Source organism: Cornus florida, unplaced genomic scaffold (genome assembly GCF_030987335.1).
Source record: "Cornus florida cultivar Cherokee Brave unplaced genomic scaffold, ASM3098733v1 CherokeeBrave_3.0.0_Hap2_Chr10, whole genome shotgun sequence".
Lineage (NCBI taxonomy): Eukaryota > Viridiplantae > Streptophyta > Magnoliopsida > Cornales > Cornaceae > Cornus > Cornus florida.
In genome coordinates this window covers 110,403,799-110,428,552 of record NW_026775580.1, presented here as the reverse complement: position 1 = coordinate 110,428,552, position 24,754 = coordinate 110,403,799, and the positions used below count along the sequence as shown (strand labels likewise).

At 34.4% G+C, this 24,754-nt stretch overlaps 3 protein-coding genes across 7 annotated transcripts; 1 reads left to right on the top strand and 2 right to left on the bottom strand.

The window, feature by feature from the left end:
- Positions 1-7,693: 7,693 nt before the first annotated feature.
- Positions 7,694-9,707, top strand: LOC132277063 (transcription factor MYB1-like). Its single transcript, XM_059778784.1, has 3 exons — positions 7,694-7,962; positions 8,107-8,236; positions 8,825-9,707. Exons 1-3 carry the CDS (start codon positions 7,830-7,832, stop codon positions 9,507-9,509), a joined length of 948 nt encoding a protein of 315 aa, XP_059634767.1. The 5' UTR covers positions 7,694-7,829; the 3' UTR covers positions 9,510-9,707.
- A 681-nt stretch (positions 9,708-10,388) lies between these two features.
- LOC132277062 (uncharacterized) lies at positions 10,389-14,901 on the bottom strand. Of its 4 annotated transcripts, none has more exons than XM_059778783.1 (11): positions 14,698-14,901; positions 14,008-14,075; positions 13,857-13,915; positions 13,708-13,771; positions 13,572-13,611; positions 12,450-12,551; positions 12,311-12,366; positions 12,136-12,196; positions 11,465-11,556; positions 11,146-11,376; positions 10,389-10,743 (listed from the first exon to the last, which is right to left on the bottom strand). In XM_059778783.1, exons 2-11 carry the CDS (start codon positions 14,053-14,055, stop codon positions 10,738-10,740), a joined length of 759 nt encoding a protein of 252 aa, XP_059634766.1. In that variant the 5' UTR covers positions 14,056-14,075; positions 14,698-14,901; the 3' UTR covers positions 10,389-10,737. The 4 variants fall into 4 exon arrangements, with proteins under 4 accessions (XP_059634766.1, XP_059634765.1, XP_059634764.1 ...); XM_059778782.1 differs by having other exon boundaries at positions 10,389-10,753; positions 14,648-14,895; XM_059778781.1 differs by having other exon boundaries at positions 10,389-10,753; positions 14,008-14,078; positions 14,698-14,895.
- A 3,058-nt stretch (positions 14,902-17,959) lies between these two features.
- LOC132277060 (mediator of RNA polymerase II transcription subunit 20a-like) lies at positions 17,960-22,613 on the bottom strand. Of its 2 annotated transcripts, XM_059778776.1 has the most exons (6): positions 22,409-22,613; positions 22,124-22,266; positions 21,858-22,036; positions 20,624-20,713; positions 18,229-18,483; positions 17,960-18,095 (listed from the first exon to the last, which is right to left on the bottom strand). In XM_059778776.1, the coding sequence occupies exons 1-5, from the start codon at positions 22,420-22,422 to the stop codon at positions 18,250-18,252; spliced, it is 660 nt and encodes a 219-aa protein (XP_059634759.1). In that variant the 5' UTR covers positions 22,423-22,613; the 3' UTR covers positions 17,960-18,095; positions 18,229-18,249. The 2 variants fall into 2 exon arrangements, with proteins under 2 accessions (XP_059634759.1, XP_059634758.1); XM_059778775.1 differs by lacking the exon at positions 17,960-18,095 and having other exon boundaries at positions 18,108-18,483.
- Positions 22,614-24,754: the final 2,141 nt, after the last annotated feature.

Sequence of the window (24,754 nt, the reverse complement as noted above, 5' to 3'; positions counted from 1 at the left end):
ATGATTACCAAAAATTTTGTACTTGCCATAATGCAACATGTTATTGCGGAAGATGCACGTGCATTATTACGTAGTATTATATTTTGACAGTTTGAATTTAAAATTTAAATTTTTTTAATTAAATTAAATTTAAAATGTCAATTCGATAATTCCAAACCGAACATGTAGAAAATTATAATACCACCGACTTTACCTAATATTTTGTATGACTATAATAATTGTAATGGTGGGGAAAAATTAGAATACCACCATCACGATATATTTTGCATGACTATAGTAATTGTTTGTTGTGATAACATCATTTTCATTTCATGTAGATGATAGTTTCTTGCATGTGAGGCTACATATATGATATATGCAATCGTACACGTCCATCTTGTGATTGGTGTTACGCTAAATAACAAGTGCTTTTTTTTTCTTTTTTCTTTTTTTTTTGGTAAATCAATTCATTAAAAGATAAAAAGAAACTATACAAAGAGGGGCAAAGGCCCAAAGGCCACAGGCCACAAACGTAGCTGAGCCACACCAGGCCCAATAACAAGTGCTCTTTAATTGGTGTTATCTTTATAAAATAAAATAAAAAAATAAAAATAAAAAAATGAATAGGGGGAATTGGTTGTTTCTCCTAGCATTTCAACCAAAATAGGCTCACGAGAATCTCCTACTCTTGCATATGAAGGCTGGCATATGATAAAGTGTAACGATGAATACTTGTCCATTTATTTAAAAGTTTAAATAGTTGAGTAATGCATTCATGTATTTATATTCAATTACTTTTTTATTCGGATGGGACAAATAACATTTATTACATTTTCTTCCATTCAAACTCGCAACGCCTTTGTTGCGGTAGGGCCACCTACCTACTTGTGGTGGCTCACCCGAAAGCCTTTCGGATCGGACGCTTGGCGTGACATCTGATCAAAGACTGGGTCTGACTCTGATACCAACTGTAACAGGTAAACGCTTGTCCATTTACCTAAAAATTTAAATTGTTAGATAGTGTTGCATACCCACTCATTTATACCCAATCAGTTATTCAACCAGATTCGATGTGGGACAAATGATTTTTGTTACAATAAGTCAGTATTTTGGATGAAATGATCCGGGCATTAAATATAAAAAATATTTAAAATATTAAAAAAAAATTGTCAGCCGCTTCTCTCTCCCATTTTACTTTTTTATTTTATTTTATTTTTCCTTCCTTCTAAGTAGGACAAAACAATTTATTGTATGACAACCTCTCACCAAATATACGGCATTATTCCGGTGAGGTTGTCAGTGGTGACAACTGTCCACTTATGAATCGCAGTTGGACCATATAGATGTTTTAATTCACAATTTCTGTCTACCATAGTCTTTATCCGAAACTTCGAATGATGACTCTCAAATTAATGTATCTTCTCCATAACTAACTAGCGTCAATGTATAAACATGATTTGTAAATACCAATACATGTAGTGAACCAAAAATTAACGTGGTGATTACCCAAAAAAAAAAAATGATTTTTTTGGTTATAGAGGTTGAACAGATGTTACTAGGAAAGTTTCTTGGTTTCAATGTCTATGTCGAGAGACTGCCTTTTTTTATGTGTTGATTTTACAGATGGAAACTTTCCGTTAATTCCTACTAATAAGATATAATCATAGATTGATAACAAAAGGGAGATGTTAGTCTGTGTATATATACAAATATGTATATGAAGCGTGTATGAGAGGAAAAGAAGAACGGTTAATGAATAAAAGTGTGGTATCAAGTAGTTTAGTTTTTAAATTTAGGGTTAAATGCAAAAAAAATCCCTGAATTGTTGGGGTTTTGCAAGAAACCCTCCTGAACTAAAAAAAAACCCCTGAACTATTGTTTTGTTGCAATTTACCCCATCAAGTTACCGGAAAAGACAAAAGACAATTTTACCCTTAATGTAAAACGGCATGGTTTTGATCTTTAGCCTATTAAATTGCTGATGTGGCTAAGTGAAATTAGAGCAACCAATCTGAATGCGACAACACAATAAGAGATAAGTTTCCACATTATAAACAACACGTGGCATAATTTTGTTGGCATCAAACAAAACAAATGAACCTTTACTCTTCATTCCTTATTCACGATCAACTGTGCAACCAAAAACCAAACTCTCTGCAACAATTTTTTTTTTTTTTTTGGGGTAAAATCTGTACAGCATCATCTTCCTTGGGGGAAACCCCAACCAACGACGACCACCATCATCCGCGTAGCCGAAATTGCGTCAACACAATTGAGCCTATCCCTTACTACCTCAACATCAACTCTCTGCCGCTGTCAAGCACCGGGAAGGAGCAGAGGCTGATTTGAGCAAAGCTGCCGTCGTTAAGAAGAGGAGAGGAACGGAGGCGGGACCAGTGCTGGGTCAGTTTCGAGAAGGAGCGGTGGGTCAGTTTCTGGAGGGGGAAGCCGCCGCAGTGCTTCGCTACCCCTACCGACGACCTTCGATCTCCTCTCTCTACTGGTTTTACTCTGGTGAGCCGGATCGATGACCTCCTACTCCGCCAATGAGCTGTTCTTGAATGATTCGGCCGAGGCGATAGTGGTTTTCCATGTGGGAAGGTGTAGTTGTGGGGACGGTGGTGACGGTATCATCGGTGGGGATGGCAAGGATGGTGGAGGAGTTGTTTTGGATTGTGACGCGAATGGGTTCACAATGGCCATGGTAATTATAATGGATATGGATATGGATAGAATCTTACCAACGTCGATGTGTACTCGCCTGATCTATCGCCATCGGATGTTGTACTCGCGGCTCTCTAGTCTTGGCTCTGTCAGTGGATATATATATATATATATATATATATATATATATATATATATAGGCATATGTCTTTTGTATCTTTTCTTGCATGAATAATTAAAATTTGTTTTGTGATTGAGGTGTAAATTAGGTATCATTGATGCAAGCATTACAGGAATCAGTTCACACATTGAGAGCGATTGATATGTATGAGGATGATTTGGGAAATTATTTAAATTTTTCTGAAATTGGGTTAGGGTTCTAAGTATTTTGGTTGTGTATTGATGATTGAGAGGTATGAGGTTGGCTATATATAGAGTGTTCTACTACAGCACACTCTGAGCCGACACTGCCGACGAACAGCTGACTCATCGTTGATGCATTTCCTGAGAGATTCGAACTGAAGGTTTGGGGATTTGAGGCCTGTAATACCCCTAATTTTTAAAAGGATAGTCTCGGTAATTTGTTTAATTGTTTTCTGTTCATTAATTATTTTTGGTTCATTAATTGTTTTGAATTATATTTTAATTGACTTTTTAATGATTTGATTTAGTTGACTTATTTGTGTTATTTGAGTTAATTAGTTAGTTTATTTGTTTTCTTTGGGTTAATTAATTATTTGAATTATTTACAGTAATTGTGATTATTTAAGTTAATTGTTTTAATTATTTATTTGGCTTTAATTCTCTGTAAATTGTATGTTATTTTCTGTTTTACGGTTAACTTGGAATTTTTATTTGTTTCTGTTTTAATTTGTGACTAGGTATAAAAGTGTGGTTAGGGTTTTAGTTCTGTTTAGGTTTAGGTTTATTTAAGGAGCCGACAAGGTTTATAACCTAGGTTGTGTTTATGGGCCTCGTTTCAGACTTTAGGTATAATTGGACTTAGGGTTTTGGTTGCCTATAAATATATACGATAAGTCTGCTTAGGGAACAAAATAATACAACCAAAACACGTCTGTGGAATTAGAAACGAGGAACAGAGGAGGTTGCAGTAGGAGTCGCCGGAGATTGTAGAAGACAACGTAGAGATTTTAACAAAAATCTCAAAAGGCAAGTTCTAACCTTACTCTCTCCCTTATACTCGTGTTCTTTGCATACTCAATGGTTCCAGGATGAATTACATGTTTAAAAATAAAAGACGTTGTCTGTGTCATGCCTAGAGTGTAACTGAAACTGATTTTGGCTTGAAGCTTGTAACCTGTTTAACTTTGAACTGTCTTATTTAATTCATGGTTTAATCCATATTAGTAGCATAATAAGGACTGGGTTAAGGACTGGAATCTTCTAGGATTAAGTGAAACTCTCTGTAAACCTCTACAGTGAAGTGTCGGAGGCGTAAATGGCGACCGGAGAGGAGAACACGAAGAAGAGGAGGGGGAGAGCCGGCTCCTATTGGATTGGAGCCGGCTCCACTTGGACTGGAGGCGGCTCCAATGGTCTAGGAGCCGGCTCCAGGGCCATTGGAGGCGGCTCCAATATTCTGGAGCCGGCTCCAGGTTGTTTATGCGTGAGTTTTGATTTTGTGGGTTGTTTTTCCAAATTTTTTTTCAGTGATTAGGCTTCCTAGTGATTGTTTTAATGTGTTTATTGGTGAATGAATACTGTAATGGGTGATTTAGGAATGATCTAGGGTAAACATAAATATGCAAAGACCAGATTAACATAAAATTGGACACAATCATTAGGATTACATGGAGTTAATTACGAAGGTCTTGTAGACTGTGTAGATTTGGAGTTTCTAATTTCTTAATTATATTAGAAATTTTCTGTGAGAGCTTGTCCACTCGAATTATATGTTCATGGAAATAGAAACTATGCTAAAAATTTATATTTCACTGAAAATTAGTTGATGAGTAAATTTAACGGTTAGTGCGGCAAGTTGTTGGACAGGAAACTATAAGTATAATAGATTACTTCTATTTATTCTGCATGCTATAGATGTGAGTGGGAAAATATCTATTTAGGCTCTGTTAATTCTATGGAAACTGGGAATAGGTCATCATTTTAAATAAAGCCCTGTATGATCAAATTATGGATTCTGAATTGGCTTACTTAAGCATGTTTGTTAATCTGTTCTAACATGTTTAGTTTGGAACTGTTGGTATTGACATTTATATGGTCATTATTTTGTCAACTGTGAATGTAAATATGCAGGTTGGTTATCTATGTCAATATGCATAGTAAGGAGTAGTTGACATTGATATTTATATTTTCAATATGAATCAATTATTGGTATTTTTAAGAATGGTTGCTAATGCATTCTCTTATGTTTAGTATGGAATTGTTGATATTGCTGTTATAATTATCGATGCTTTATCAACTATTGGACGGATTGGATTGTATGTACCGGTATGGGACGGTGACATACTGGGTTTGGATTAGCTCAAATTGCTAAGTCCTACCTATTTTGGAGTAAGGGCACGGGTTATAAACTACAATCCTCCTTATATATATAAGTCGGTACGGTTGACTACGCCGAGTGACTTACTGGATTTCTGGTGGATGGATAGAAACGGAGTTTAGATATATTTTTATGTTACCGTGTCATGAGCTTGAGTCTCAGTGTCGACGGTTAGGGTGCGTATATGCAGTTGGATGTGTAGCTGACTGTAAAGGTTGAGGTATACCCTGTTTAGGTTTAGGTACTCATACCCACTCAGGTGCGTATTGTGTGATGCCTTCTATCCAGGTTGAGACCCCCTTCATGGCCTAGCGAGAGTCCAGTAGTGTGGATATATTTATGTACGGATTATTAGTTATTGTTGAACTATTTAGTATGTACATGCGTATCGAGTCTCTGCTTGGATTGTAGTAGGTTAGAACTTGTTCGTGGGCCTGACCCACTCCTATTTTTCAGGTGTACGTCAGTTCCAGGCTTGAGCTTGTTCGTGCTGAGCAGAGACGATCTTCCATTCTACCGAGGATGTTGGGTTTCTTTCCAGATCTTGGATTTGGGTTTATCTTTTATTTTACTTTCATTTAGTGTGAGACTTTTATTAGGGGTCCACTAGAGATGGATTCCCGAGTTGTTCAAATTATGGATATTTGGTTTATCAAATTTAAGTATTTAATTATTTAAGGATTATCTTTTAGTTTCTTTTCAGCTTTAAACTCTCATTTCTTAATTCATTTTGTATTCTGTGTTCGCTATAAAATTATTAATTGTTTGATACTCCCTCGGGTTTGGGCCTGGGCCTGATCAACCCGTGTCTCGGATCCGAGGGGTATCACAAGGCCCATATTTCCCTTTTTTCGCTTTCACGATTGTGTAATTTTTCTTCTGTGCTGAACACAATTTTTTTTTTTTAAATCAGAAAGCATAAGCACACTGTGAAAAAGATGAACAGTGTTTATAACCACACATCTGTTTGTATTGACGATGAATAGTGTGTATTTTAGCATAAGGGCGTGTTTGGGTGTTTTAAGTGGTTTTGGGTGCAAATGTCATATAAGGGGCATTAGCGTCTTTTTATGCTCATAAGGGCATCATGGTCATTAAAATTATAGTGTGGCACTTTAACGGTGAGTTCTGACCGGAGCCTCGCCGGATGGGGCAAACTGCAACAAAAATCATAGTTTAGGGGGTTAGTTGCAACTTTAGTAGTTTAGGAGGGTTAGTTGCTAATTCCTTAATAGTTCAGGGGGTTTTTTATATTTAACCCTTAAATTTATTAATAATCGTTGGTGTGAATGGTAATTATGTTATTCTTTTTGTCCTAAAATAAATATTATGTTTTTAATTTTCTTTTGTCCGTTCAAAAATAATATTTCATTTTTTTTTTTTAAATAATATATTTCACATTTTTTTATATATATTTTTAAAATTTTAAATTTTAAAAAATAAATTAATAACTTTTTAAAAAGACAATACATGTCTCTATAATAATTTTAAAAAATAAATTAATAACTTTTTAAAAAGACAATACATGTCTCTATAATTTCTTAAAAATTACTATTCGTAAGATACATATAAGTATCCCGCCATTAGTAGTACTTTTAAGAAAATAGGTAGCACGCACCAATCATGAGGTGGACGTGCCACACGAGGACCACACCCAATAGTATCAATCCAATAAGTGTGGAGTTTTTGGGCCCAACTGCCAGTCTCGCACATTAAAGTTTCTTGTTTTTTCACTCTCACGGTCCCATCACTTTTACCAAAACAAATTACTGGCCGTTGATTCCTATAATCATAAATATCTGTTCTGTGACTGTGAGAGCCAGTTTAATTTGAAAACAACGGACTTTGTCCAATGAAAATGGTCCCACACAGCACTTGCACCATTATAAAAATAAAAATGATACAATTACCAAATAATTTTCCTAAATAAATTTTGAATTTAACGTGTTTTTTTGTCCACCTCACCTATTTAAACAGTTTTTAAAAAAATTTTATTTAACATGTGATAAGTGTAGCCAATCACATTAAATTCGGGACTTATTCGGAGATTCTTTTTCAATTCTCCTATCATTACTCTTATAAAAATTGTCATGGTTCTACTCTTATAAAAATTGTCATACTTGGACAAAAAAATATAAAAATAAATAGAAGTACTAACATTTTTGAGATAAAAGGTTGATTGTTCTAGCTTACTAAAAACAATATTATGGTGTGAGTGTATCTCCGCATTTCCTAGAACTTTTAAATAAAAAACAAAAAAATAACCTTTTTTTATTAAAAATAAATAAAAATCCAATAAACTCGTCCATTTATATGAAGACATGAATTTTCTAATATTTTACATGAATATATGTCACCAAATGGTAACTTGTAGATTCAGGATTAACGTTCTTAGAATGAAATGGTAGAATATGAAACCATAAAAGCCCACATTTAAGTCACACTGTATCATACTACATAAAGACATATTACAGGTGTATAGTATCAAAAGAATATTCAACTTACCCACACAAAAAAAAAAAAAAAGACATATTACAGGTGTATTACCAGAAGAATATTCAGGTGTATACCATATATGTATATACAGCACACTCGACTTTTCCAGAACAAAAGGAGACATAGTGTTGTGTGTATGGTGTTGTCTGTTCTTTCCGGTGAGTGCTAGATGGGGAGAAATCCTTGTTGCTCTAAGGTGGGCTTGAACAGAGGTGCATGGACTGCTACCGAAGATAAAATTCTCACAGAATACATTAAGCTCAATGGTGAAGGCAGATGGGGAAAAATCTCCAAAGAAGCAGGTCAGCTTGTATGTGCGCGCACGCACACACACACACATATATATATATAGTATATGCACAGAATAAGAACCATATATATACACAGAACTATACACAGACATATGGGTTTGTATTTGAAGTCATATGATTGTGGTTCTTTTGCAGGCTTGAAGAGATGTGGGAAGAGTTGTAGGCTTCGCTGGTTGAATTATTTGAGGCCAGACATCAAGAGAGGGAACATATCACATGACGAAGAAGAACTCATCATTAGGCTTCACAAGCTCTTGGGAAATAGGCACACTCTCTCTCTCTCTCTCTCTCTCTCTCTCTCTCACTCTTCATCGTCATCTTTCTTTTAATCCCTAATTCAAGCCGCCACATAAATTCTTTTCTTCTTATTATACGTTAGGTCTCCTAGAATATTTAAAAATTTTAAGTCGTTTTTTTCATTCCATGTTAATAATTGTCAGCATGGTTGTCTCACCTTTTATATAAACTAGTCTTTTTATTCTTATGGACACATAAACAGGTCTACTTTCCGTGTCTGTACCACCTAAGGATATTTTTGCTAATGGGCAAACACTCGATCTCTCACTTTAATTAGTAATATATCTTTTTCAGCCACTCTTATCATTCATCTCAATATTCTCAGTTACTTGAATGTGTTGTTATTGTTGTTTATTTAACGTCCAACACCCTACTTCATTAAGATATCTAGCCTAAAAACCTTTCAATTACATGAACGCGCTTCTCTCTATGTTTCTAGATGGGACTCATCGGTTATAAAAGCTCAATAATTTGGAAGAGTTAGTCATAATCAGGTGTTTTCATGAGCTTAATTCATGAGCTTATAAAAGCTCAATACTGTTTTGAATTCTTGTAGGTGGTCTCTGATAGCCGGGAGGCTTCCAGGACGAACAGACAATGAAATAAAGAATTACTGGAACACAAACTTGGGCAAGAAGATACATCTTGACCACCATAACTTTGCTTCAACTTGTAATCCCTCAAACCAGTATTTCAATAAGAAGGATAAGAAGAAGACCCCCACGGCCTCACCCTCACCCTCACCGGTGATGTTCAAAACAAAGTCACAACTGAACAATGACTCACTGGTGCCCCAGACCAACGCAACAAAGTGCTCAAAGGATTTTATTAGTCCACAACCACAAAAAACTGAACCTATTGACACCAACATTGTAATGGGAGGACAACCAAAGGTTAATGACACTTCCATTGTTAGATGGATCGAATCAAGCTCTTACCACGAGACACTGTCATTCACTCGCGAAGAAGATTCTTCCTCTGATTTTATGTTGGATGTTATTATGGGGGAGGTTTGCTTATCAGATCTACTCAACTCGGATTTTTCAGGCATGTGGGACTTCAATTCTAACAATAATGGTAACTATTTATCACCTTCTTCAGAAGGACCTTCATTGTTCAGCAAGGAAATGCAGGAGAGCTGGGCAGTAAATGAGCATGCTCAACCAAAGTGGGGTTCAAATCACCCTGTTTTTGCTTCTTTTCTCGACTCCGGCGAAGATTGGCTAGCAAAATTTAATTAATTATAATCTGCCCGATATAGAAGGGAAAAAATTTATATTGTATGTATATATTTATTACTCTGATGATTCAAGTCTAGCTAATATATAATTGTTTTTCTTCTCTAGTGGTAATTTATGTTTTGTTCTTAATATGTAGGGAAAATTTAATTAAGACTACAATTTAATATAGTGATTAAAAGGAAGACCACTTTTATTGGATATGCTTGGTGTGGAGAATCTTACAAAGAAGCTTTTCTCTGTGTTTGTCATGCTATCATGTCAGTCACCTAATTACTGTTAATTCCTATAATTTCTCCTTCTTTTTTTCTGTCGTTTCAATTATTTATTCATATTTTTCGTTTGAAGAAAATCTAAGTAGCTTGTCAGGTAAAAGCACATGTGGTGTAAATTAATAGTACAAATCGTATAGTGGGACAAGTAACCCTTCGTTCCATTTCACAAGTGTAAATTGTGCAATACGGCACAAGACAGTCCATATCATTCACGTGTGATTGCGCACATATGAGTGATGGGGAAATGAGGACCCTCATGCATTTATAGCATTGCAAAGGATCTGGACTCTTTTCACAGACCTCTTCTCGTACACAAAATATATATATATATATATATATATATACGAATTATCATCTATATATAAATTATCATCGGTCAACGATGTCATCTTTGGCTATATTTCAGGGATACATTCTCTCAATTACAGTATACAAATCAAACAAAGTCTATACATATAACACACATATTCATGTGATTTAGATCAGTGTATGAACAGTTCTACTTTACAAGGCTTTTTACAATTATATAGACTTTTATAAGGCTTATTACAATTATATTTTTTTCAGAATTTTAATAGTATAGATATCTTTTCTACCTGTCCACAAATAGAACAACAAAAAAAGTACCAATAAAAAATTTCTTGTATTTTATTCTTTTACAGTAATAATAATTCATAACATTATGCCGCAATCTCTCAAGTCTCTCCTCTGAATGTTTATAATGAAATATAAATAAATAAACAAACGTAACTTAACTGCCGCAAATCCAGCAGGGAAGATAATACCTATCATTTTTGTTGCATTGAGCAAAGCTATTATAAAGTAGACATGCTACTACCTACCTAAGATGGAATCCACATCTGGAGTTACAACAGCACACTTGCTAAGTTCCCCCACAGCGTAACACTCCTTCTCTTCTGTATTTATGGCAACAACATCCTGGGCAAACACAGAATTCAAACCTGCAGAAACCTGTGCCCACTTCAAAAAATTAAATATCTCACAAGGAATTCATATTCTTAAAAATAATAAATGCAGTAATTGAAATACTTGACAAATCCAAAGTCTCTCTACAAGGAAGTGATCTAAAAAGTTGAACGGTAATTCAGATGCTCAGGAAAATTTCTTGGGAAAAAATATTTTAACAATAAACCCAAGGGTTTTCGCATTGACTTAACTTTCATGACCATATTAAGCCTGTTAATTTTCTAGAACTAGAATGATTGAATAGTAAAATGATTTGACCCTGTTTTCCATTTTGTTGTAACTATATATTGAAAGAATTGAAGCTGGACTAAATAATTTTTATCTTAGAACAAGTAAAAGGAGCTATCTAATATAATATGATTATGACGCCTACTCACATCGCAAAGGTTATCACCAAGCTTTAACTTGATAGAACCACTCCTGTACACTAACATTTTACCCATAAAGCCTGCTGGCAACTCATCCAAACCACAGGTTTTATTTGCTGCTCCCTTAAGTGCCTTTGAACTGCTCGCCATCTCATTGCTCTCTGCATTAGCCGGTCGCCTTATCATCGGCATAGTTGCCGGTAGCTGAAAGAAGAACATACTTGGTTCTACATTCTCCTCCTGCCAACCATTCATCCGAGAGTCATAATAAAGGATTTTCTGCACAAGTATATAATATAACTTGATTATGTCTAATCAAAGTACCAACCATTAGCCCAAGCTCTATTGCAGACTCTGTGGAATGTTCATCATAACTCATGCTTTCTAAAGTCTCACCAAATTCCTCTTCATCAAGCAGTTCTACATGTAAAAGAAGCAAGTTAAATGCACTTTTAAGTTAGCAAACTGCATCATAATAATTTATGTACACATCCTTATTTTAGATTAAGAAAAGAAAATATACAAGACCAATATAGCAAATGGCAGCCAATCCACTAGGGCTTGAAATGGAGTTAGTTTGACCTAAGATCCAAAGGGTTTGGATTTGAATTTAGAATCCAAATTAAAATTTAGGTCCTATATGGATTTTCCTTGAAATATTCATCATGGATTCGGGTAGGATTTTGATATGAGCAAACATGCAAAGAATCGGGTTTAACCCAAGCTTCAAACCAAATCAATCATACTTTACCTCCTTAGAATCCTAATTGGACTATAAGGGTTAAATATGGATCATCTTTGTAGGATTCGAAACAGATTCAGATCTTGATATTAAAATATGGATCTGAACTCGGATTTACATGAATCCGCTCCTGATCCGCTCAATTTAATTCCCAAACTCCACAATTGGTAAGTAATACGCCATATTGTGTACTGGTATAATATATTTTCTTTTTCTTATAAATAGTGACACATTACCATATGCACCTCAACACATACCTGGATTTCCTGAATATGGCCTCCTCAAAGGAAGAGTTACAGGATAATTACTGTAGTAATCCTATAGTTGCATTAAAAGTATGTACTAGTAAGTATGGAAGGGGAAGTGCAATTCAAACCAGGAAAATAGTAACTAAAGAAATAGAACTATGGAACAGAGTTGTGGTTTAGCTACCCATGGTTCCTTGTATTCTTTTTCCAGCCTAAGGCCTGAAGCATAGGCACCACCACCTGTTGAAACACATCTGCAAGTTAATTGAACGGGAAGCATCTTTAGCAGCTAAACGTACATGGTGAGAAATAGAATTACTTACCTTCAGAAGCTCTGTTAATACCAATGCCACTCTTAGGAGCACCATACGATTTTATAGAACTTGATCCACCTCCAAAACCAAAGGCAATTTGCGTTGGTGCTACTGCAAATTGTATTAGGCAGAAATGATATGAGAAGTATTAGTCAACGAACCTGTAGTTGTCATCCACCACTCAGTTCTTTCAAAGAGAACAAGTATAATAGATAATGCTATTTCATTAGCAAGCATTCTCCTGATATTAATAGATCAATTCAAGTACAAATCACTAAAATGAAAGCGTCATGAAAAACAAAAAAAAAAAATTTATGCAAGCCTATCATTCGATCTGGTTTTATCAACTCCCTAAGATTGGGGTTGTTTCAGCACTCCAATATTGGAATGCAACTATAATTATCTCTATACAAACTCATGTTTGCATCTTTATTACCATTAGATCATAATTCCATAAAAGAGTAGCACAGTTGCTTGAAGATTTGTTTGGCAAGTAGGAATATAAGAAAAAGATGTTTGATTTTGATTTTTTTTTAAGGAAAAATCAAATCCTTTGCCCGAGCGAGTGAATGTAAAGCTTTTAGGAGGGCTTTAGGAAGCTTGTAATTGAGAAAAGGAAAAGGAAAATAAATAGTATGTAAATACTAAAATTCAGATCTTGACTTGAGTCATAGGCATTCCAACCACGATCTTTAAAAATTAAATGCTTTTTGATTCACGTAGGATTCACTACGCTTTCTTACAATATGATTCAACCTAGCAATTCATATCTAAGAGGGAAAGCGAATGGTGAATCATAGGATTTTAAAAACCATAATCAAATGTCTCTCTATAGTCTATAATGCTTCACCTAAGCATATAGGCAAGAGCCTCACACAAATTCAGCTCCATGATTGGAAGCTTTAAAATCTTGAACAAGAAACAAGTACACCCTAAAGTCACACAGAACCCAATGATGGTCCCAACAATGTTTGCATAAAAGTAAGAGACACAGAGAAAATTTCAATGAAAGATAATCCTTAGAGTAAAAAATAATAATACAATATAATAACTAGAACAACCATACATAACAATGGCATTCAGATCTTAATCAATAAGAACTGAGTAACAAAACCTCAAAAAGAAACTTACATTTCTTTTCAACTTTAGGCTTTCCCCTCACAGAAGCATCCTATAAGAGAAAGTCAATGGTGAAGAGTGACACAAGCAAACTAAACCAAGAATTGTACTCATCATACCAAATGAAAATAACAATGTGAACATATACTTTGAAGCGGCGCAACAATTCCTCTGCTTGGGCAGCATTATCGTCAGCAGTTTCAATCTTTTCACTGCAAAACAAGTTCACACAAGTTAAAAGGAAATTCTACTAAGCAATGAGATCCATGTTCTTATTTTAAGTGAATATTGTATTACCTTTTAGGCACAACAGACTTTTGCAGCCTGCGAGGAGGACCCTTCGGAGCAAATCTCACCTGCAATCAAAGCAATTCATGATAAAATTATAGGAAGACTAAATTTTTTTCACATGCTATATTTGGGGTATAGGAAGGGCATTGTAACAAACCTTCCTAGGGGCTTTAGTAGTAGTATTCCCAAAAGGCTCTGGTTCCATCAGAGTTGAATGATCAACTTCTGCTAAAAAATGAAGTCGACAGTTACACCATTTTTGTTGATAAATAACTTAACTGGTACAAGACCAGATAGCATAACCAAATTTGCTTACAAACAAAATAGACAAAAGTTTCGGTAAGTAATTACAGTGAATACTTTATGTATGACAAATCAAGGTAACCCTTTAATTCCAATTGGCAGCAGGTCCTTGCAAAATCAACTTACAAAGATATACGCATACGCACCTATACATATACATTTACATGTAATCAAAGAGAAGGTAGGATTTTGGGAGATTTAAGTCATTAATCATATAACCCACTTGTACTTCGAATCCATTTTTCTCAACAAAAAAAAAAAATTATAATAATCAATAAAGCTACCTAAGGGGGGAACAATTAACCTTCAACAGAAGGTATCGATGATTGAATGATTCCGAACTTTTTCACATCAATGGATTGAATTCATCGTTCAATGTAGGTACGATTTTAACGAATTAATAAAAATCATATATATATATACACATACTAGTGTGTGCAAATAATTATACACAAATGGATCCCAAAAAAAGCATGATACGATTGCATACATACAGAAATGATATAGAACTTCAATGAAAACTGAATGAAGAATTAGAACCAACCAGCCTCTGTCAGTAACAATGGTTTGTTAGGGTTTCGATTCTCTCTCTAAATATCTGTGGGTTGTTTGGGTATCGATTCTCTCTCTAAATCTCTGTATCTGTACATAAGTCTTATATAGATCCATTTGTTTCTCTCTCTTTCTCCTGGTGCAGGGCAAGGGTTTAAAAGAGAAGCACAGTCGTACCGTTGAGGGTGGTTCGGAGATGGAATTTGGGCTGCCCAACAACCCAAGCCCGATTATCAATCGAAGAACCTATATTTGTCACAAAGCTTATTTGATCTCCTTAAATAAGATGGACCTGTCAAGGCCTAACTCCAGAAAATGGGCATGGCTTAAATTTGTTTAGAGAGAATAGGAGATGGATCAGGTGGGAATGGACAATGCTGCATTGCATCCAAGTGGGCCAATTAGTCGCGATGATGGATCAATTAAAATCGTAATTAAAATTGGAGTAATGGTATTTGTACTGATTTGTTGCAATTAATTACCAAATTAAATGTTTCTTATTAATTATTTTTACACCATACATATAAGTAAGAGAGCCATTTCTTTATTTATGCATAAATGGACCAATTAAAAGAAATAGATATGACAATTCACTACAACAATTGGGATAAATAAAGGAGCGGGCCCTCCACTCACATGTATTGGCATAAATAACCAATCAGAAACATTCGATTAAGTAATTCACTATAACAAATCGGTACAAGTATCATTACTCTTAAAATTTTATTTTATTTTTTTTGATAGATGATAATAGTGTCAGGCCTCTAGAACACACCCTATAATCAAGTTCACACAGTTAATTTTATGTAATTAGGGCCTATTTTGGACGCGTTCTGTTTTGACTTAAAACAAAATAAGTATTTGGTTGTAGCGTATTTTGAATAGTAATAGAAAACATAATTGGTTCCATTTGTTGCAATAAATTTGAACCAAAAATATTAAAACATGTTTGGTAAAAAAGTGTTGCAAATTTGAAAAATAAAATGATTAGTTTAAAAATGTCATTTAAGAGTCTTTCAAAAAAAAGAAAAAACTATTGTTCATCGCTACAATACCAAACGCTACATTGCTGAAACATATAAAAATACTAAATTGGTGTTGTAATTTTTAACCTTTATTCACTAAACATTTCGGCACTGTACAAAACAAAATAATTTTTTTCAGATAAATTTTTTCCACAATTTATTACTACATTACCCGACAAAAATAAAAACATCAAAAACCAAATACGTAGTAAGCATGCCTTAATGTTTTGTTTCTGAAAAGAAAGCTTCTTCCTTGTTTTGAATCAATTTTTCCTCAATTACCAAAAGAAAAAGTAATCAAGTTTAACTCATGAACTTTTACTTTTAAAAAAAAAAAAAGGAATAGAAATTGCTTAATGCTATAGAAAAGCTGGGTTGACAAATGAAGGGGTGTAATTTGTTTTTATTATTATTAATATATTCACACCTTGACAAAAAATTTACTCTCATTTTTGCTCGCGAAAACTTTATGTAAATAGTACAAAAATTAAATTTGTCTTTGGCTTTTTTTTTTGTTTTTGTCCGTAATGCAAAATATGTACAAAGTAGTGTTAGAAATTAGATTAGGAGAAAAAAAAAGGGAAAAAGTAGAAGGAAAAGGATTTCCCTCGTTGCTTCCTGGCAGGCCATAAGCACTTTATCAGACATCCAACCAATATTAGTTACTGGTTTGGGAAAGAGAAAAGACATAACAATTCCTTGTGTCCACTCAGCTCATATAAGAATATATATTCTGATTTTCCTCTATCCACAAATGTAGTCCTCTTTCCTCCCCTGATTTTCCTCTTATATATCAATATTTTGATTTACTGTCTGTCACTATAAACTTCTTCCTGATTACACTAGGTGCAAGTTGAGCGGTTTAGTCTAGTCCCTTCTTGAATTGGGCTTGCATTTTTAGAAGTTTGGGTTGAGATTGTGTTGAACCCAATTCGGGTTGGCCTTGGGTTAGAACTGTTCTAACCCGATCCCAATCCATCCAACCCGATTTTTATTTTTTTAACTTTTTTGTTTTCCCAGCATAAAAAAAATCCTTCTGCTCAAAGAAAAAGCCACCACCACATGCCGCTGCCTACCTCCTCCTCTGCCGCCGCTGTCTTCCTCCTCCACCTCTGCCTCCATTGCCATTGTTTCATCTTCAATTTGGGTTGTTTGGCTGTGATGGTGTGGTTGGGAGTGAGTGATGGAAATAAAAATGATGTAGACAAAAGGTGTTGTTTGGTTGTCATTTTTTTTTTTTAACATATCTCTAAATTGATTGATGGCGAAGAGTATTGAATGATGCGAATAAACGGTTGTGTCGTTTGGCTTTGATTGTGTGTTTTGGGGTGGGTGGTGAAAAATAAATAAAATTTTATTTGGTTAATTATTTTTGAAACTCAAATTGAAGATTTTAAATCTTTTTATTTTTCTTGTTGAATGTTTATAAGGTTTGATGAGATCCTTTAGATGCAAGAATGAACGGTTAAGATTAAGTTCTAATTTTTTTTTTAAGGATCAATTGTGGTGAATATGTGTAATAAGCAGACAGGAGAGAGATATTAAGCTGCCCAATCTAAAAAATATTTGGATTTTGTGTTCATGGGCAGACCCTATTTTGAACCTTCTTTTAAAAAAAATTTATTGTACTTATATCATCTTATTATATTTTTATAAAATTTTAATATATATTCTGCCTTTGCAATGATATTTAAAAAAAAAATTTAAATTAAATTCAAATAGGGAATAAGAGGGGAAAAAAAATTTAGGCCTACTGATGGTTGTTTTGAGCGGGGAACGGGTCGACCCATATACCACCCAACCTGTGAATATTCAGATTGGATCTCCCGGGTTGAAGCCCAAGTTTGAATTACATCTGGTTGGCCCAACCCAATCCAAAGTCGGGTTGAGGTTAGGTTTGGCTTGGGCCGGGCTGGGCAGGCCCAAGTTGCACCCAACACTTCCATTAATCAATCAATAGAGAAAACATTTATTTTCCTTTTTCGGTGCGAGGGCAGGCCCGAGTAATATGCCCCAAAAACAACGGTAGTTCACGAATCACGATTGATGAATCCATCAGTTATTGAATCGGATAAAAATCGCCACCCTTTTCCCTAACCAATTTCAGACACAAGTCTCACACATCTCTAGGTTTGGTGGAGCTCAACACCATACAAAAATGACTGCAACACTCTCTGCATGGGCAGTAGTAAAATCTAAAGAACTAGAATGTAAATTGATGCCATAAAGTATCATTCATATAAGAACTCATGTAGGGCTGGTTTGATCATATAATATTCATATTCAAGTTCATCTCACCAAGCTGCATTCCCATTTCATGCTTTCCACCCGTTTATGATCTCAAATATCGATTAGTGCTGGCAGGCTTGCACCACAATACAAGGAAAATAAAATTTTGTATTACAGGTCCGAAAAAGAGCAGGCTTCAAGCGAGTCATGAAGTGAACCTTAGATACCATTTTCATTTAAAAGGAAGATGCAGTGATAAAAGAACATACAGAATTGAAAACCGCTGTCAACTAATTTCTCACTGACTGAGCTGTTGCTATTAGTTGGGCCATGATAGTAGCATACTGAACAGCTGTATGTTGTGGAGTATAGTGGTCTGCAAGGCCAAACTCAGAAAAATTTGTATCTATATGCGTAAAATGACCTGGTAAGGATCTTTTCGACAGAGCTTCTTGCCATATATCAGAGAACTCCTCCATGATTTGCCGGGATTTATCCAAGGACGAGATGGGAAGATACTCCATCTGCAAAGAAACAAGCAACTCTTGAAGATCTATGATTTGACCAAATACACAATTCTCATGTGAACTTTTACCTACTATTAACCTCCAACTGCTGGTGAATAAAGCTCTGCAAGAACGGTAGGATGATTCCGAATTTAACAGGGGGACAACTTTTAGAGATAAAAATTACACTCAACAAACAAAGAGAGAGAAAAAATAAATAAATAAACCATTATTTGAAGACTAATAATTTGGTGATATTGGAGTTTCTGATGAAGTAGAAAGATGACTGGTGATCATTTTAATTCATCTCTTCATCTGTGGAAGTACTTGAAATGCATATAGCCACCAGGTAGCCACACAATCACCACAGATTTTTCATTAAATACCAACAATTTAACAGACATAATTAGAAATCATTTTCAAAATATGGTCAATACTCAATAAAGGCAGCCATGCCTTATGATGTCAAGTGATAGCTGGTGAAGAAATAACATGCCCATAAAATGTTGAAGGTGAGATGAAAATGTAAAGATGAATGGATGATAATGTAGTATAAAAGAAATTAAGAATCAATGCATTCTTGAGAAGCTAGATATAGCAATGCAGCACCAACTGAAGGCAAGATATTAAAAAATCATTTTAAATGGTTTGAACTTTGAATATGTACACCAAGAGTTGGGGATTGTTTTAGCAAATTGAGTAATGCCACATTAGATCTCAGGCAACATAAGGGCCAGAGGTTCTATGTAACAAGAAGAAGAGTTCGTAGTGGGAAGTTAATAGTTTGGTTGTACAGTTGTACAAATGACAAAACGGGGTTGGGGTCAATGTCCAACAAAGGCATCAACAATTATTGCCTTGGGGAAATTGGTTTTGAGAAGTCATGCACAGACCAATGAAGAGCCAAGTCTTCTGGAAAGTGATGTGTAATTTTTCTCAGCTAAACCAGAAAAAACATTTCAATCATCCATTCCTTCAAATCCTTCTTCAACATTATCAAGGATGAGATGTGCTGCCCTTCCATTTTGCAGAAGGTCGTTCGTATTTAGTTGGCAACTGAAACCCCTTCAAGCAAATTGCTTTAGGAAAGAGCATATTAACCAACCAATCTGGTATAGATGGGAAAGAGAATTATGTGTCTCTCATAAAGCAATGGAACATTTATTAATCCTGGGAAAAAGTTAGAGAAGTAATAAATTCTTTGGGTCCTTAGCAATAAACAGTTCAAAGGCACAATATTTTCTGATATCCTAGAAAAATTCAAGAAGTTGTTTCATTGAATCTGCTGCTCAGAATTGCATTTTCGAAATCCAACACCTAAAGTTAGTCAAGCTAAACATTGACAGATGCTTTCTCAAGAAATTCACTGCATCTCATCTAGCTCAGAATAACATGTGATTTTCTCCCACAAAGCAATTCAGCAGACAGGAAAGTTTAATAAACACTAATTTAGATCTTAGTACTTTATTTAGTTTAATCTTTTAATTCAAATTGCCAAGAATCATCTACTTATCAAAAATAATAAAAAACAAAAATAAAATTGGCAATAATCATCTGTGCTGCCTTTTCGATAGCTTTAAATACTGTTTTAACCATTGGGAAAATTATTTATTTCGGATGTTAACACATGGGATGAACAATGAAATTGGTGAAAAACAAATAAATAAATAAAAGTAGTGACACCTTTTTAATTTTGACTAAAATAAAGTTTTAAGGTACCTCGTACACCATATTGTTATACCCCTAACGATGGTAAGCAGAAGTTTTGTCCAATCTAACAGTGGTTAAGAGTCAGAATGAAACAAATAATTAGACTGGAAGAAATAAAGGTCAAAATACAGATTGCAATATCCATCAGCATTTAACCAAAAATAAATAAATTTAAAATAAGAGGGAAGTTTCTTAAACAAACTTGAGAGAATTCAAATTTCAAAATATGGATTGATCATACAACTCCAAATCCCTAAGACTCTTAACAAATGCTATCCTTTCCATATCAAGAACTCTAAAATATATACCAACTTTCCTAAAAATGCAAAGAGGTAACACCTTATTAATTTTCAACATCTCATATGATGCATAAAATTTATGATGGTTGAAATCAATGCACTATGTATTTGAAGTTTTTAAAAGTTAAAATGTAATGAGAGCTAAGTACCTCCATAACAATGCCCCTCAAGCTTTCAGAGTGCATAGGAGCGACTTTCCCCACTCTCAACTGGAAGTCGCCAAGCTGATATTGAAATCCCTACATAAATCATAGCCCATGAGTTGTCAAAAAAATAAAAAAATAAAATAACAATATCACGGAATAAGAAATTTTGGCAATTTTTGCTCTAGTTGTTAAGCTTCTTTGAGTTATTAATATTCAATAAAGGGAGAAAATTTCCAAAATCTAAAAAATGATGGATAACAAATGCTGAATTTTTTTGAGAAACTCATTATCTTACTCTCAGAAATATGCTTCTTTTCTTTTATTAAAGTACTTTGACAAAGTTTTTGCCTTGCAAAAGAGATACCAAGCAAATCAATCAAAAATAAAGTTTAATTGAGTAACTACTATAAGAATTTGCCCATTTCCAATTGTAAACTGAAAAGCATGCCTGACATATATATTTATTTGAATCAAATCAATTCAATTATTCAAATGCATGTAAGCAAATCTTTGTGAAAAGGAGGACTGATTTACATTTGACAGGTGGGCATTAAAGCAATGCCCGTGGGTACAGTCAGCTAGTGGATCCCGACATGATTTTTAAAGCTCGTGGCATGATGCTTTAGTATCCATCTAGTTTTCAATTTTGAGGGCATGGTGTAAACAACTGTTGCAAATATGTGTGTGTGTGTGTTGGTAAAATGGACTTATATTTCATGATAAATAAAACAATGGTGTGATCGCATTTTCTGCAATATGTCTAACCATGTATAGGTATATAATTTGCCAATATGAATAATATATTCTCTTAAAGTACCAATATAAATTACTACCCTACTAAAAACAATAGCCTATCACCAGATATAGAAGATTTATACCCTATTTGACAATAATAACTGTGTCTTGATCACAAGAAAACATGGCTCAAAAAGATTTTTAAAAAGACAAAAAAACAAAAAAACAAAAAACAATGCAATTATCATTTCTATGGTATACACAACTCATATAACCTATCATGCTTTAATCAACCTTGATATCATGTTGCATCTCCCAAAGTGTGATGTTCAACTCTAACAACCCTATTGCTACATAATAAGCAAAACAAGAGCACTCACATGTTTCTTAATTTGCAAAAAAAATAAAATAGGTGAATCCATTCTATTCAAGAATATAATCATACTACTTCACACCAAGAAATGTTCCACGAATCAACAAATTTATGTAATAATTTACTAACCTCGAAATTAAGTCCCACCCTCATTTTGTATGATTGCAGTTTCTCCATTATCATCTGAATTGTCAGTTCTGCCTCAAGAACTATCTTTTGGCCGCGAATTACAAAGTAGTACTTATTGGGCTGCTCAGGCAGTGAAATCCCCAGGAAATCGCGAGGAAATTCGCTCGCCGTTGCTTGTTCTGATGGGTAGTAAATATTTTGTATACAAGATTAGAACCCAATATATACATAGATACATACACACACATATATATAAAGACAAATACCTCTAAGCATAGGTTTGTAATAGGTGAGGGTAGATTTCCACCTTCCTTCCTTGACGCCATTGATGCTCTCAACACACTGAGAGACTTCGTTGAGGATTTGACTGTTAACAGTCGTTCCAGCATTTGGTTGCCAGTGCAAAACCCTAATAAGAATTTTTTCCAGTAAGAACCCTAGAGAGAATTGCAGGATAATTGTTGTTTATGTGTGTGTTTTTGGTATGTGTACTGATTGACAGATCCAAAAAGATAACGCTAATTCAGAGTAGATTGGGGTTTCGTCGTTACCATTTGACAGGCATTGGTCGGAGATTCACCGTTACCGGTGACAGTGCCACTGCCAAGTGACGTCGTTCAACCTGTTGCTTTGGCTTCGCTCCTCCAATGCTGTATCTTCCTTTCCTATTGTATGATAAGTTTAGACTTTAGGATCACGGGCCTTGCCCGGTGATATGATCCTTTAGCTTGGTTGGATGATAGACAATTATGTTTTGTTTGGTTGGAGGGATGAAAAAATAGATGGAAAGGACAGGGAAGGGATGGATGAGATATTTATAGGGAATGAAAGGTGTCTTTTCTCATTTTTTGTTTGGTTGAAAGGGAGGGAAATAGAGTTTTTATATTTTTTTTACTAATATGCCCTCCATATTTAAAAATTTAAAAATTCTATTTCTATTCCAAATTTTTAGGAAGGTTATAAATGGAAAATCGATATTTGTTTTAGTTATTATTTCTTTCTCTTTCCTCTTTCTCCCAATTTTGGACGGATAGAGAAATACAAAGGAAGGAGGGATGAAGCATCCCTCTTTGCTTCCTCTCACTTTTCCCTTCCCTCCAACTAAACACTAAAAAGTTAGTTTATCCCCCTCTTATCCATCCCTCATCAATCCTTCCCTCCAACCAAACATAGCATTAAAGTCTCAAAAGAATAAAATAGGCGTAGGATAGTAGGAGTGGTGCGTGGGAATATCTTGCTAAAATAAAAATAGGACACTAGTAAATTCAAGAATCTTATAAATAAAGGGAATGAGAAAGGGGTATAGAAATTGATAATTCTATAAAGAAAAATGATAGGCCTTCCGACGTTAATTGTCGAATATTCTTACGAATATAACGTGGTTGGATCCCATTAGAACTCTTAAAAAAAATTCCGTAAACATCTCTTTCTCTTCTACTCATTCCCAACCACGTTATACTCGGAGGAATAGTCGGCAATTAAAGTCGAAAGATCTATCATTTCTCTTCTATAAATATAGAATTGTAGAAAGAAATACAAAAACTCTGCAATAAGTATATCCAAAGTCATGATGTTGTTCCTCAAATTTAACAAAGAACAACAAGCACATCAAAATCGTGTCGTTCTTTCTCCATAATTCAACAAGTTTGAAGAATCGCCAAACAGCACTGTTCGATATCAAGCTTCGTCAGCCCTTGATCAGAAATAATTGGCAGTCTTCCTCAACTACGTATACTTGAAAAAGATTGTCAGTAGCCTGATTTAAAATCAAGCTCCAATAGCCCTTGGATCTAACCAACAAAAGAGATCGAATCAGAGGATATTTTCTTTATTTTGTAAATAATACCTGAGAAGATTGTACTCAAATTTTTATAAATCAATATTATTTGCCCCATATTTCGTTATTTGATTTGCAGATACGAAATTTGTGTGTACAGGAATATATAAAGTGCACAACTTTTGCGAGAAAGTTAATTTTCATGTGTTTTATGCATGAAAAAATTTGCGAAAAAATTTCAGATGCGAGAATCCTATTTTCTCCAAATAACAAGTGTTAAAGTTTTAAAAGAAAAGAAAATAACGACTAAAGGGAATAGAAATTGGGCCTTCCCCATTCTCTCTCACATGGCGATATATATTACTTATGTGTTTTGAATCTAAAATCAAACAATGTTTTTCGCTTTAGTGAATCGGACCATGTGAATTGTGAGTTGAATTAATCAATGGCTACATCTGCATCTCAGGACAAATAGTTCACCATTCCACCGTTAGTAGCCTTTGAGTCCGTACTTCTCCACATCGATGTCATCCTTTATGGATGGTGGTGGTGGTGGGCTAATGTACCACTCGTGTTCATCTTCAGTGGTGTCGTATTACAGCTCCGGCAATGGGTTCAACTCCAAATCCATGATGCCGAGTTAGACTTTAGAACAATTCCATGGACCTTATACGCTAGTGGAAAAGCCATTTGAATAGGGTCAATTGAGTTTTTTTTAAATATAATAATAATAATAATAAGAGTGTTAATTGCAGTTGCACTCTTAATTGGTTGAGAATTGAGATTTCTAAAATTATATGCTAGTCAATTAAATGTCTCATATCATTAAGAGACCTTTAAAATATAAATTTATAGATAAACAGTGCCCTTTTAATATTTAATAATTTATTCTTTCTCCTCATTTGGATGGCGTGTATATATATATAAAACACCTAAATTATTTTATTTATTTATTTATTTATATATTTTTTTCTCACACTATACAGTATGCGTATACATAGATGTATATATAAAAACAACACCTTTTCTTTTCTTTTCTTTTCTTTTCTTTTCTTTTTTGTATAAAATTAAAACGGCACTTTTGTTTTATAAATCTATATTTTAAATGTCCATAATGGTA

Excerpts from the sequence above, each read along its gene's own strand:
- LOC132277062 (XM_059778782.1), bottom strand. The coding sequence starts at position 14,055 with ATGGAACCAGAGCCTTTTGGGAATACTACTACTAAAGCCCCTAGGAAG. Across the intron at positions 13,772-13,856 it reads AAGTCTGTTGTGCCTAAAAG|TGAAAAGATTGAAACTGCTG; the intron begins GTAATACAATAT and ends CTTGTTTTGCAG. Across the intron at positions 13,612-13,707 it reads AATTGTTGCGCCGCTTCAAA|GATGCTTCTGTGAGGGGAAA; the intron begins GTATATGTTCAC and ends TTTCTCTTATAG.
- LOC132277063 (XM_059778784.1), top strand. The coding sequence starts at position 7,830 with ATGGGGAGAAATCCTTGTTGCTCTAAGGTGGGCTTGAACAGAGGTGCA. Across the intron at positions 7,963-8,106 it reads AAAAATCTCCAAAGAAGCAG|GCTTGAAGAGATGTGGGAAG; the intron begins GTCAGCTTGTAT and ends GTTCTTTTGCAG. Across the intron at positions 8,237-8,824 it reads CACAAGCTCTTGGGAAATAG|GTGGTCTCTGATAGCCGGGA; the intron begins GCACACTCTCTC and ends GAATTCTTGTAG.
- LOC132277060 (XM_059778776.1), bottom strand. Across the intron at positions 20,714-21,857 it reads GGGTGGGACTTAATTTCGAG|GGATTTCAATATCAGCTTGG; the intron begins GTTAGTAAATTA and ends TGATTTATGTAG. Across the intron at positions 18,484-20,623 it reads TGAGGGGCATTGTTATGGAG|ATGGAGTATCTTCCCATCTC; the intron begins GTACTTAGCTCT and ends GTTTCTTTGCAG.